The sequence below is a fragment of the Athene noctua genome, chromosome 2, assembly GCF_965140245.1.
Source record: "Athene noctua chromosome 2, bAthNoc1.hap1.1, whole genome shotgun sequence".
NCBI lineage: Eukaryota > Metazoa > Chordata > Aves > Strigiformes > Strigidae > Athene > Athene noctua.
Window position 1 is genome coordinate 140,158,743 of NC_134038.1, and position 12,713 is coordinate 140,171,455.

General features: G+C 51.6%; 1 protein-coding gene across 1 annotated transcript; it reads right to left on the reverse strand.

Annotated features, from left to right (window-relative positions):
* Positions 1-6,659: 6,659 nt before the first annotated feature.
* HOXA10 (homeobox A10) lies at positions 6,660-9,236 on the reverse strand. Its single transcript, XM_074898077.1, has 2 exons — positions 8,393-9,236; positions 6,660-6,934 (listed from the first exon to the last, which is right to left on the reverse strand). The coding sequence occupies exons 1-2, from the start codon at positions 9,234-9,236 to the stop codon at positions 6,660-6,662; spliced, it is 1,119 nt and encodes a 372-aa protein (XP_074754178.1).
* Between the last annotated feature and the right edge of the window lie 3,477 nt (positions 9,237-12,713).

Consider the following 12,713-nt stretch of genomic DNA (forward strand, 5'->3'; position numbering starts at 1 on the left):
GGCGGGCGCGGGCGGCGGACCCGCCGCGGTTCGGGGCTGCGGGTTTCACGTAACAACTTGGTGCTGGCGGAGAAGTAGAGTCAGTAATAAGTTGAGGGCAGCCCGGGCGCCCATTGGCTGCCCCGGTCACGTGGCGGGGGAGCAGAACAATAAAGTATAAATCAGTCCGCGGGCTATTAATGGGTCACTGTTTTCCAGCCATAATTTTTATAGCGAGGCCATATGTTTTTATGCAAAGGGATATTTGAGTTATACGGCGGGGTTTGTTTTAATTGCGGCCAACTGAGATTAAAAGATCGGATTCTGTATTACAGCCCCCCCTTCCCTCTTTCGCGCTCTCTCGCTCCTCTACCCCCCCCCCCCGGTTTAAGCGGACTATTTTATATCATAATTAATCATCCCATCAGTGGGTCGTGTTCCCCGCGAAAAAAAAAAATCAACCACCACCCTTGTGATCGGAGGCCTTCACATAAAATTATACAATAACCGAAGCAATAAAAAAGGCAAAATAGCAGTTGCGGTATACTGTATTTAAATATATATTTATTATATTTCATAAGGAGTTATTGTTTCGGGAGCCACGGGGTTGTTATTAAGTCAGTAACTATGAGCGCGCTCATTTGCATCGTTGTGTTTCACAGCAGTAAAAATTTACGAGTGCTTGGAAAGGTTAAATTATACTATTGTGTTTAGTTTGGGAGCTCACTGTAAATAATACCGTTCCGTTCGGCTCGGAGCTGGCAGCGGAAAGTCAAATTCAACGTATCCCCTCTCCGAACCTCCGCCGACGAGCCGGCCCTCCCCTCCCGGCCGGAGGAGAACCGGGGCCGGCGCCAGCTCGGTATTTAGGCTGCCCCGCACCAAACTGCACTTCACCACCCCACCCGGCCGGGCAGAGCGCGGCAGTGACCGAAACAGCCTCCTCGTCTTCCCTGCCCGCCCCTGCCCTTGGACGGGGCGGCGGCGGCCGGGGACCCCCTCGTCAGGCCGGGGAGAGGAGCCGGAGCCGGGGCTGGGCGGCGCGGAGGGGAGCGGAGCCGCCGTCCTGGCCGGGAGGGAAGGAGCGCGGGCAGAGCCGGGCGGCCGGATTTATCACGACGATTAATTCTTTAACTATGCAGGGAAGCAGCGGGGTGAAAGGGGAGAAAAAGCCCCGTCTCCCCGCTGCCGAAAGGCACCCTGCTTCTCCGGGCGGCTATCAAAGGGGCGCTCGCAGTCGGCCGTCCCGCATTCTGGTGAATCAAATTTATGTGCAAATATAGTTATTTATTTGCTGGCACCTCCTCTGACTGCAGGACACACGCTAGCGGCATCGGAAACCGAGCGGAGGGTTACAGTCCTCCGCAGAAGGAGGGGAGGGTGCGCGGGGGCGAAAGTAAGAGGCGGCCAGATCCAAGTCCAGTGTTAGGAATTAAAGTGGTGGCTGAGCGCTTTGCAAATATGCCTGGGAGCCCCGGCTTTTTCTCCGTCTGACGCTCACGCTGTTTATCGCCGTGGCTGGCGAAGGAGAGAGGTCAATGGGATGCAGGGAGCACAAAAAATCTCCGCGAGAGGCTCAATTTACTCGAAATATCTTTTATTGAACATAGAGCCCAGCAAATGGTAGGGACGGCTGAGTAATAATTAAAATCACGTGTAAATATTGTGCATGCGAAAGTGTGGTTCTAATTAGTTTTACATCGCTATGTGGGCTGTCTCTCTCCCTCTCCCTCTCTCTCTCCCCCCCTCTTCTCTCTTTCTTTTTCTTTTCATGTCTTCCCAACAGTTTAATCCGAAATCTTACAGAGATCCTATTTTAACAACTCTCTCTCCCCCCCTTCAGCATTACAAAGGCCCATAATGAAACTATTATCTCCCATTAGAGTTCGAAAATTACGGAACAGTTGCAGGATCTCCACAAACAAGGAGCCCGTTATTTTCTAACAATTTAAAAAATGCAAATAAAGCTCTCCTCTGCTATTTTTTGTGGCCATTGTATAGACACGCCGTAATAGAAAAAAATAATTGTATTTCTTTCCTGGAAAGACGGAACTCGACGTCATTTGTATTTATTATTAAGAGTCAGCTGTGGTGAAATGTGATTGTAGAACTTCCTTTTTCCATTCAGAAAAAATAATCCTAGCTGCAGGAGTCCTGGATGTTTATATTCGAATTTGGGTTCTCAACTTGCAGCGGGTTTCATTTTTTTGGTTCCCCACCAAAAATAATAGCAAATGAATAACAATAACAATACCGTTTAAAAGAACGTGCCTGCATTTTATTTCCCTGTAAAATTCTGCATTTGTTCACTGCCGGCGTCCAAGCGGCAGGAGAGGGTGTGCAGAAAGCAAGAGATAAAATATAGCGAATAATTACAGACATTTTTCACGCGGTCACGTTGCTGATAAGAACGCTGGAGCATTCGCCTCTCTTTTCGTCCTTTTAGACCCATTTTTCCCCCAATGTACATTTCGCATCCGAGCCACGAAGGCTGGTGGGGGCAGCGTGGGCTTCGTACAATTTGCGTTGCAAATTACTGAAGGTTTTGGCGGTTTACACCCTCGGAGGCAAAAGACCCCCAAACAGGGCGGAAAGAGGCGTTCACACCAAATTGCGCTATGAAATCGGAATTCCCAGGAACGAAGCACCGCTGGAGCGATCGTGCCTGGATAAAAAGACTCCCTGCCCTCCATCCCGGTGTAACCAAAACAGCAGAGCTCCCATTCCGCTAGCTCTCACCCCCGGCTGCGACAGGAGGGACCCCGTCGGTTTTTAAGCGAGGGACATCTGTAAACCCCTCTTCATTAGCCACGCACGGCGGAGGCGCGGAGCGTACGCGGGCGCGGGGCGGAATGCGCGGGCGTTGGCAAGCTCTCCTGAACGGGAAGTTCAGGATCGCCTTTCCCCAGGGTTTCCTGCCGCTGCGAACCTCTCTCACGGAATCGCCAGTGCTGCGAATGCACGGAGGTGTTCTGGCACAGTGGAGAGAAAAAATGATTCAGAACTGGGGGGAAGCCGTCCAAAAGCGGGATGATGCGATTCAAATGGGAAATGAAAGGCAGAGGCAAGGCTAGGTACAAACGCCCTAACGGCACGCACAGCCGTGTACACTGTAAATACACTCCCCGTATGGACACAGACCCAGCAGATAGCCCGTCAGACGCGCGGGGTGTGTGTGGAGGCAGACACAAGCACTTCAATTTGACTGCAACGGAGAGCTCTGCTCCTGCCCCAGCCGTGGACGTCTCCTCTAAGGAACCGGCTGGGATGGATCTAGTCAAAATCCACTACCCTAACTCCTCCGAGTTCCTGCAGCCCCGCCTGGACTTCCGAAAAACTTCGTGGGTTGTTTGGGGTTTTTTGGGGGGTTTTGGTTGTTTTTTGGTTGGTGGTTTTTTTTTTTTTTTTTAATTCCTACAACGTTTTAGGCCAAAATAACCACGGTCGCTATAAAAAATAAAGAGAAAGAACGCCCCAGCGAGTGAGTTTCCTGCCCTTTCCCCTGGCTGCCGCTCCGCTGCCGGGGGTGCCCCGCTCCGCTGCCGCGCCGGCTGCCGGGCGGAGGGCCCGGCGGGAGCCCGCCCCTGCCCGCGGTCGCGCTGCGGACACAAAAGGCGGCGGCGGCGGTGCCGGCGGGCCCGGAGAGGTCGCTGTTGCCCGTTCCGCCGCCGCGGAGAGTGCCCGCGCCGCAATCGTGATCGTAACCGAGGCCTTGCGGGCCGCGTGGCAGCCGGCGCCCCCGGGCAGCCCCGGGGGAGCGGTCCCGACGGGCGGCGGTGAGGGGAACGGCGGAGCCCTGCGACAGGCCCCGGCGGGCACCGGCCACCCCCAGCCCTCCCTGCCACGGAGGGCGAGAGCTGCCGACGGGGCCGGACACCCCCGCCGCGAGTGGGGTGCGCCCGGGCGCGGGCGCCTCGCTCCGGGGCCTGGTTTGTGACGGGGCGCGGAGCGGGGCTGGCAGACTTGATCTCTCCCCACCCCCTCCCCCAGGCAGGCTTTTGGGTCTCTGTTTTTTCATAAATCCAGGCAGAAAAATAAAAACAGCCCACCCCGCCCGCCCCCTCTCCCCGAACTCGACCCACGCCGAGCAGAATGCAAAAACGCACCTGACCTTGAATGCAGCCTACGAGATATATTAAAATCCCGCAAGCAGGCAGGGACTCGCTTAGGAGCTAGCTAACCTTGAAGAACTTGTCAAGCTTCCCCCCTCGGCTGCCGTGTTTATCTGAGGAATCAAAGGAGGCTCCGTTGCAGATGGGGAACAATGGCATTGGGACTTGACGCCTACAGATCACTTCAGCGCTAAGATTTCTTCGGGCAGAAAGGACCCTCGCACCAAGCATACCTGGTGATGATATCAACTGAAGTAATTAAGGCAGTTTCGTGCTGTAGAGAGAAAGGTGGAGCCCCAACAACATGAAACTACCTAAACCACAGAGCAGTTCTCAGGCGCTAATTATTACTTTCCCCATTGCCGTGGTCCTTAACGCAAGGATCCCGCTACGAAAATAAAACCAGAAACGTGACTAAAACATCCCTCTCGCCCGCCCGCCCGCCCCGCCGGCGCCCCTCCGTGCACCCCGGCCAGACTCGGGTGGGTTAATGAAAACAAGAGAAAAATATAATAACAACCGCCACCACCTCCCCCTCCCCGGGCAGCTTTCGCCTCTCCATGCAGATGCAATCGGGAAGAAAAAGGCCGTGCATGACAATGTTACATCATGAAAAGCTAACGGCTCCCAAGAAGCCCGGGTTCAAAGTCTGTTCCCCCTCCTCTCGGCGTACACAGACCCTGCGAGGAAGCATTAGCTCTCGCTCCTCTCCCAGCCCTCCTTTTTGCCGTCCCTTTTGTGCAAGACTCTGTTAGCTAAACATGCAGCAAGGAAGGGAGGATGCAAAAAAGCAGCCTGGGTGAAATAAGCTCTTCCGCATGCAGCCAGGTAGGGTATAGACTCGTTTGGAGGGACCCGCTGGCAGGGTGGCGAGGCTGGGGTCCCCCCCTCCCCATGCGCTCACCTTGACGATTTCTTCTCAGCCCTGAGATAAAGCTAGAGTTTTGTCATCGTCCTCTGGAGTTAAAGATCTCTGCACACTTGTAGGTGTTTGATAAAAAAAAAAAAAAAAAAAAAAAATCGTTTCCCTACCCTCAAGAAATAGTAATTTGCTTCCTCAGTCTATGCAGCTCCTCAGTCAACTGAAACCACTCGTTCAAGACAGCAACAATCCAGATATACTAGCAAGTCATAAAACTGAACAAAAGCCGACAAACCTTAGAGCACCATCGCTATATGGCCCAGACAAATTACGACCGTCTAGGTAATATTTAAATAGATTCCTAAAGTAATTGCAGGGGGTTTAGGCAACTATTCCTGTTGTAAAAGTTCTCGAAGACATAAAGTAGAACCTGAGGATAAACAGTCACAAAAAGAGGTAAAATTAAAAGGATTCATTCCACGGTTTTTTATTCTTCTATGAGAACATAAACATCGTCTTTTTCACGCACAGCAGCATTACAATATTAATTTATTCCGATTTAAGGTAAGAACTAGATATAGCTAGAACTAACATTTATAATAACGATAGAATGCATTTGCTTAAAACAGTATCGGCATTTTAATAATAATAGACATTTATACATATCTGTATTTATAGCTTTTCCCCTTCTTTCTTTTTTTTTTTCTCTTTTTAAATTTTTCCACCTATATGTTTGACCCTTTAATGCATATAACTTCACAGTATAAAGGAAGACGGACATATTCTCCCTCGCAATCTCAGACTCTGGCTCAGAAAGTCCTTCTGATGTTCAGGATATATACCTTTCAGTGAAATTAGTGAGGAAAAAGTGACTACTTTCTTCTCAAGGGGGAATTTCTGTGTGCTTGTCATGCGTTACCAACGGTAACGTTATTTATAGACAACAAAAATCACTAATTCCACATATTTAAGCAAAACTACAATAAGTAAATATCTACAACCAGAAAGAGCGAGAGAATTTCAGAGGTAAGTGTCATAATTTAGTCCATGAGCAACACGAACACTTTTATACCTTTAAAGAGAAGAGATTTCATTTTCCTGGCCAATTTTAAAGCTGTAATATTGACTTTCAAGGTAAAGAAAAAAAAATATATCGCTCTTAACACCCGTTCCCATGAAGCCTTTTTAAAGGATGCCTGCATTTCATTATTGTAAGTCCTGCTTTTCGAAGGAAAAAGGGGGGAGGGGGCAGAAAAGGAAAACAGAGGGGGTGGGGGGGAAGCTCCCGATATATAGAAATATGGCAAGGCTTAAATTCTTCATTCTGAAGCTACGTACAGTCCAAGTTACACCGCTTATAGTTTAAAAGAATGTGCCTTTAACCAAGCTTGTTTACTTTTCAGACAGAGATATGGGGGGAAAGAGATTTGCAGCTCCTGAAATTGTGTTTCTGTATTTCAGAGCTTAAAGGAACAAATCAGCCCCGGGGAAGGCTGAAGGAAGCGGGAAGGTTCACGCACGGCATTTTGTGCATTAGCGTGGCTTTAGTCCGCACCCCATCCCCCCCACCCCACCCCAAGTAGCTCTTAAGAGGTTAAGGACATATTGAGAACGTCTAAAATCGTTAATCCATACAGGTGCGGATGACTACAGCCTAGGAAAATGATACTGGCTCTTTAAACCATAAAGATGTGTTTATAGGTTCATCAAGAGAAATTAAAGTTGGCTGTGAGCTCCCGAATCCTATTCTCTCTGTTCATTTTCTTCAGTTTCATTCTGCGGTTCTGAAACCAGATTTTAACTTGTCTGTCTGTGAGGTGGACTGTGCGGCTGATCTCTAGGCGACGCTCACGAGTCAGGTACATATTGAATAGAAACTCCTTTTCCAGCTCGAGAGTTTGATGCTTGGTATAGGGGCACCGTTTCTTTCTGCCACTTTTTGCCGTGAGCCAGTTTGCTGCATTTTCTCCTTTTGAATTGCCTAGTTTTGAGAAAGTAAAAAAGGGACGTTACCAGCGGGTAGGAGGCAAAGAGCGGGGGGGGGGGGGGGGGGGGGGGGGGGCGGGGAAGAGGGTGGAAGGAGCATCTGTGCGTGCCTCTGTGTGTGTGTGCGGGGGCCTCGCTCCGCCAGCTGCGGAGAGTTGGAATGTGGGGTGTCCTTGTGGGAACAGAGACCTTCAAAGCGGTTTCCCAAAGGTCCCGGAGCCGCTCGGGAAAATCTCTCTCTGCTCAAAAAGCTCCGGGAAGCCTCCGGCGGGGCAGCGTGCCCCGCTGGGTTGTTCATCTCCGACCCCCCGAAAGAGGCTTTTATCCGCTCCCCCTCGGCCGCTCCGGGCCATCGGTACTGGGGGGCAGCTTGGTGAATGGTCTGGAGTCTTATTCCCCCCCTCCAGACACCTGCTTCCCAAAAAAATCCCACTAAAGCCTGCGGATCTGAACTTTTTAAAGTGTGCTCTGGAGGTGGAAAACAAGGTGAGCTGAGGATCCGGAGCCTCCCCGCTCCAGCCCCTGCCTTCCCGGGGATCTTCGCCCCGGCCCTCTCCTTTTCAGCCATTTCGGGGGAGGAAGGAAAAAAAAAAATAATTAAAAATTCCCAGTTGCAGGGTGTTTATTCCTATCGGTGGAGCCGGTTGGGAAAGAGGTAACACCGATCACTCGATGGCTCGGAGTGGTTCGTGTTTTGGGGTTGGCTCTCTAGTAGTTTTCCGCTTTCTTTTTTGTTTTGATCTTATTATTTTCCAACGGGGCGCCTGAAGGAATAACAGGGCGTCTGAAACGCGTCCGGAGAGAAGCGCCTGAAAAGTCTGCTGCCCAGGGAAGGGGAGGTTTTGGTTTGTGGTTTTTTTTGTTTTTTTTTTTTTTTTTTCTTTTTTGCCACGAGGACCCGAAAGGGAAATAAATAAGCAAATGAATAAATAACAACCCTGTTATCTAGTGTAGATGCTGAAGGATATTCACGGTGCATTCATCAGTCTAATTTGATAGCAGTTCATAGATGGCACATTTCAGCGCGGCTGTTATTCCGAAAAGCATTCTGGATCGTAAAATATAACTTACCGCGTTAATAGGTTTATTTATTGGCACTGCCTATTGCTTATTTTGGATGCTTTACAAACATCTCTGTTATCTGGTAGGCACCTTCACATCACAGGGGAAAGATTGATCTTGTTTTTCTATATGTTTAAGCAGCATGCAGGCTAAAGTTGCCCAGAGCGAAGGCTCTAAGGATTTTAAACTATAGGATGGACATTAATTTTTACTGCAACCCCATGCCCGAATATTACAAAGTTCAGAAGGTCAATCTGAGCAGCGCTTCTTGGCAGCCCCGCGGGGCAGCTGGGATCCTCCTTTCGCATCGCGATGCCACTATGATCCTAGACCGCTTTTTTTTTTTTTTTTTAAATCATCACCACCACCATCACCATCATCGTTCGCTTACCTACGGGCTCTTTCTCGGGAGAGGCTTTGCTGCTCTCCGACGGAGCTGGAGAGAGCTCCTCTGCGGTGGAAGATGAAGCCTGAGTCTCGTCCTCCCTCTGGGAGACGCACGCCAAGGGGCTGGGGGAGCGCTCCTCGTCCTCCTTCCTCCCCGCGTCCGGGACGGGAGGCAAAGATGGAGGCGTTTGGAAGCGGCCGGGGGGCTGCGGAGGGAAGGGAGCAGCCCCGGCCGGCCCCGCGCCGTAGCTCTTGGAGGTGCCATAAGCCTGGGAGAGGCGGAAGTAGCCCGGGACGGGGACCCCGCCGCCGCCGCCACCGCCGCCGCCACCGCCGCCGGCGGCCGGGCTGACCTCGGCGCTCAGGCGGGGGAAGGGAGCGAGGTCTGCGGCGGCCGAGCCCTTGGGGCATTTCTCAGAGTCATAGAGGCAGTAGGAGCTCTCCTCCTTAATGCTTGGAGCGAAGGAGCACGAGGTGGCCTGCTGGCTCTCCGGCTCTTCCATGCGGCAGGACCGGGGCGGGTCTAGCCACACTTCCATCCCTGACACGTAGGGGTGCGAGCCGGGGACCATGCTTTGAGAAGTACCTTCATTGCGTTTGCCCAAAACGGGGAAAAGTCCGCAGCTTTGCAGCCCGTAGGACAGATCGGCCGGTTGTGGCAGGTAGATCCCACTGTTGGGATAGTAGCCGCCTCCGCCTCCGCCTCCGCCTCCTGCTCCCGCCGCTTCCCCTCTGCCCGAGCTGATCAAGGAGTCTACCAAAAAAGAGTTCGCGGCCGGGCTCTCGGAGCATGACATTGTTGTGGAATAATTTGGCGAAGGGAGCAGATAGCCCTTTCTGGCTGACATTTCTTGTGCAAAACATGCTGAATATGATTAGAGATACCCCCGCACCACGGCAGACGCTTGCAGCCAATGGAAGCCCGGGCCTCCCCAGCAACCCCTCCCCGTCTGGTTTCGTATGCACCGAGCTGCTCTCAGGTCGACCTCTGAATTTGGGAGATAGATGTATATTAATGTGTAATATGGATTTCCATACACACTGGCGCGCACGCTTCGCCCACATGGGCGAGGGCCTGCGCCTGGGAGGGAGCCGCGCTCCCGGGAAGGGGAAGGAGCGGACTTTGCTAGTACCGACTCCAAGTTTTGCTCCCCTCTTATCACACGCACCGCTATAAAATAGCCCGGCGGTCCTGATGTTTATTATACCTAGGCTGAAGCGGTGTCCAGATGAAGCTTTTACTATCACTCCTTTCTCCCCGCGGTTGGGCTTTCCGGCAGCAGCGCCTGCTCACCTCCCTGCACAGCCTGTGTGTCTCACGAAATTAATAAAGCCGCGGCTCGCCCGGTGTTTTATGCTCAGGCTCCGCTCATTTTATTTGATTGTCTCGTTTTTTAAGAAATAAAAGACGTGTTATTGTTTATCACGGATCATTGGAAACCGTAAAGGGGCCTGGTGCCTCTCGCGTTAAACTACCGAGCAAGGGGGCTGCTTCCAGCCTAACATCACTGCCACGACGCCAGGCTGGGCTTAAATTTCCTGGAGATAAAACGCTCGCTGCTGCGCTGAAGAATCTCTTAGGGAGCAATGCCACTCTGGGAGGATTGATTGTGCGGTTGCAGCTCCTAATGCTTTAGTTAACGCTGGATTCTTCCCGAGGTCTGATTACCATTTACAATATAAAGCCAGACACATGCCACAGAAAGAATCCAGACGCGAACATTTCAAATGGATCTTCGCAGGATGCTGCGCACCCTGTTTATTGATGTGTTTATATTTGGGCTATCATTTTTATATCTCCCCCCCCCCCCCCCCCTTGGGTCATTCACTTTTCGCCTCTTCAAAAGCACCGTCTCTTTCACAAGCAATGTACTAAATAATAGAAAGAAGAGTAAGTAGATGAATTCTGAGATACTAGCCAGCCCTGTCCACTCAATATGTAATTGTGGCGAAGGTAGCAGACAGATAGCAGACAGACAGGAACGCAGAGAGACAGATAGATTTTCTAATGAATCGCTTAATGATGCCTTGCTTTCACTTCCATCATCTCTCGCTTATGCCGTTTCGAAGTCGCCCCCCTGCCTGGCCCGCGGAACTAAGGGCTCTGTAGCCCAAGGGGAGCCCGGGGCTGCCCAGAACTCGCTGTCCCCGTTCCCCCCACCCCCCCGCAGCAGGGCTCGGTCCTCTCCCCCGCACGCTGCCCGGGGAAGCAGCGGCCGGCTGGGCTCTGCTTCCATCAGGGCGAGCGGGGGACAACGGCGGCCAGTCGGTCGGCAGCGCCGTCCCCGGCGAGAACCGCTGCCTGGCACCGGGCTGCCGGGGCCGGGAGGGCGCAGGCGGCGGCGGCGGGGCCGCTGCCTGCCGGGCGGGGTGGCGGCGGGGCGGGTGCGGTGCTCCACATCCCTCGGCACCCCGCATCCCCCGGCGCCTACCCTTGGCGTTCAAACCGCCCCGGGGAGCTCCGCGAGGCAGGGGCTGGGGCACTCCTCCCCCGCCCCGCCGCCCCACGGATCTGTCAAGCCCCACGTGGCCTCGTCGCGCAGTGTTTGTCTTCCACGGGGAAATGCTTCTTCCACAGCGTGACATTCCCCCGGAGGAGTCCCTCCTTGTGGCGGGAGGCAAGTGTCCCTTTCTTCGGGTGCGCCGAGCCGCGGGGCCCTCCCCAGTCTCCCTCCGCGCCCGCGGAAGGCGCCGAGCAGGCAGAGGCTGCTACAACTTTGCAATTCCCATAAAACCTTGATGGAAAGGCGTCTGATTTTTCCAGTGTGATGGGGCGAGCGTCAGAGCGCGGTTTCCTTCTGACCGACCCGTGGGATGCGGTGACAGGGGTAGATCCCACAGCCTATAGAAACCCTTCAGAGGGTTTGGGTTTTTTCCCCCCGCATTTCCTCCTGTAATATTGTTTGCATTTCCCCAACCCGACTAACCCCGCGATGTGTTAATGTGCGATGGACAAACCCTTATCAGATTCCTATGAGGGCCATATCACTGCTAACAAAATTAATACCGTATAAGTCACCGGTTTATTGGCTGGTATACAGGAAGGCTATTATCAATAGGCTTAGCGTTATAAATACAGATCTAAATAAAATGAAACGTGAGCCCCAACGCCGCCTTCTAAATACATTTCTCTCCACAAGTCAGGTATAAAAATTACTCCGGGGAAGTCCGCTCTTGCGGTATGTTTATTTTGCATTTGCCAAATTAAATAGAAATGAATTGCAAACCTAAAAGCCATACGGAACCGAGGAGCAACACTTGAAAGCCTTCCAGAGCTGTTTTTAAAATAAGCAGCTCCCTTTTAAAAATTGGATTAAAGGGGGGGAAAGGCCTATAAAAGTACGTTGCAGTCCTCGTCGGCCGGAATAAAGCGACTCGAAACGCATCGGAAGAAACACGGCTTGGCTTCTTCACCTTCTCTGCGAGCTAATGCAGGGAAATCGGACGAAAGGCGGGGAGGCCCGGGACAATTTGGAAGGTTTTAAGTTTTCTTTAGCCTCCCCTCCTAGGTTTTGTGGCGGAGGGCTGCAGTTCGCCCCCCGTGCCAGGTCCGGCGGGAGCTGCCGTCGGCCAGGCCGTGTGTGTCGTGTCGATCGCGGTGAACGGGGCCGGTGTGATGGTCAAGTCACCGACTCCCTCTAGATCATGAACTCAGCTCGGCGTTGCATTATCTCCGCTTTCTTTAATCGCTAACAAGGCCAAGGCAAATAGTAACTAGCATCATCAAACTCAGTGAAGTAAAACTAATAATGTTCACTTGATTCGTAACTATAAAAGATAATGGTCAATTCTGACTAAACTGAGCTAATTTGGCATGCGCTGGGTGCAGCTACTGCACTTCCAGCCCTTAACAATGTGTCCCTTGGAGCTTAACCCCTATTTAAAAGAAATTTTAAAGAATATTGTGGACGCCAGGGGACGAAAATTACTTTCTTTTTAATTCTACTTCTGTAAGTAAATCTATCCGAGGGTCTATAAAACCGAGCAAATAAAATTCTGATAAATATCAAAACCCGCGAGAAGGTAGGCGCTTTCGCAGAGAATCTAAATTCACGGCGTACATAGACAACACTATCAAAATAAAACTTTATTGATCTAAGAAAAATATAATAGATGCATTAATAGCGTCGTTAAGCCGTTTTATTGGTTAGACTAAAATTAAAAACAAAAAGGGAATAAATAAAAACGACAGCCCAGCCGGAGCAAACCCTGACTGGAAATCTCAAAATGTATCGTGTTAAACCGTGATTTATCTTTTTATTATTGGCCCGTATAACCCAAAAGATCAGCGCTGTTAATCCAGAGACGCATTTTGCGAGCTAATT

What these genes read in the sequence shown, in the direction of transcription:
- HOXA10 (XM_074898077.1), bottom strand. Translation starts at nt 9,236, where the DNA reads ATGTCAGCCAGAAAGGGCTATCTGCTCCCTTCGCCAAATTATTCCACA. An exon ending in TCCCGAGAAAGAGCCCGTAG is followed by an intron (nt 6,935 to 8,392) that starts GTAAGCGAACGA and finishes TCTCAAAACTAG; the next exon opens with GCAATTCAAAAGGAGAAAAT.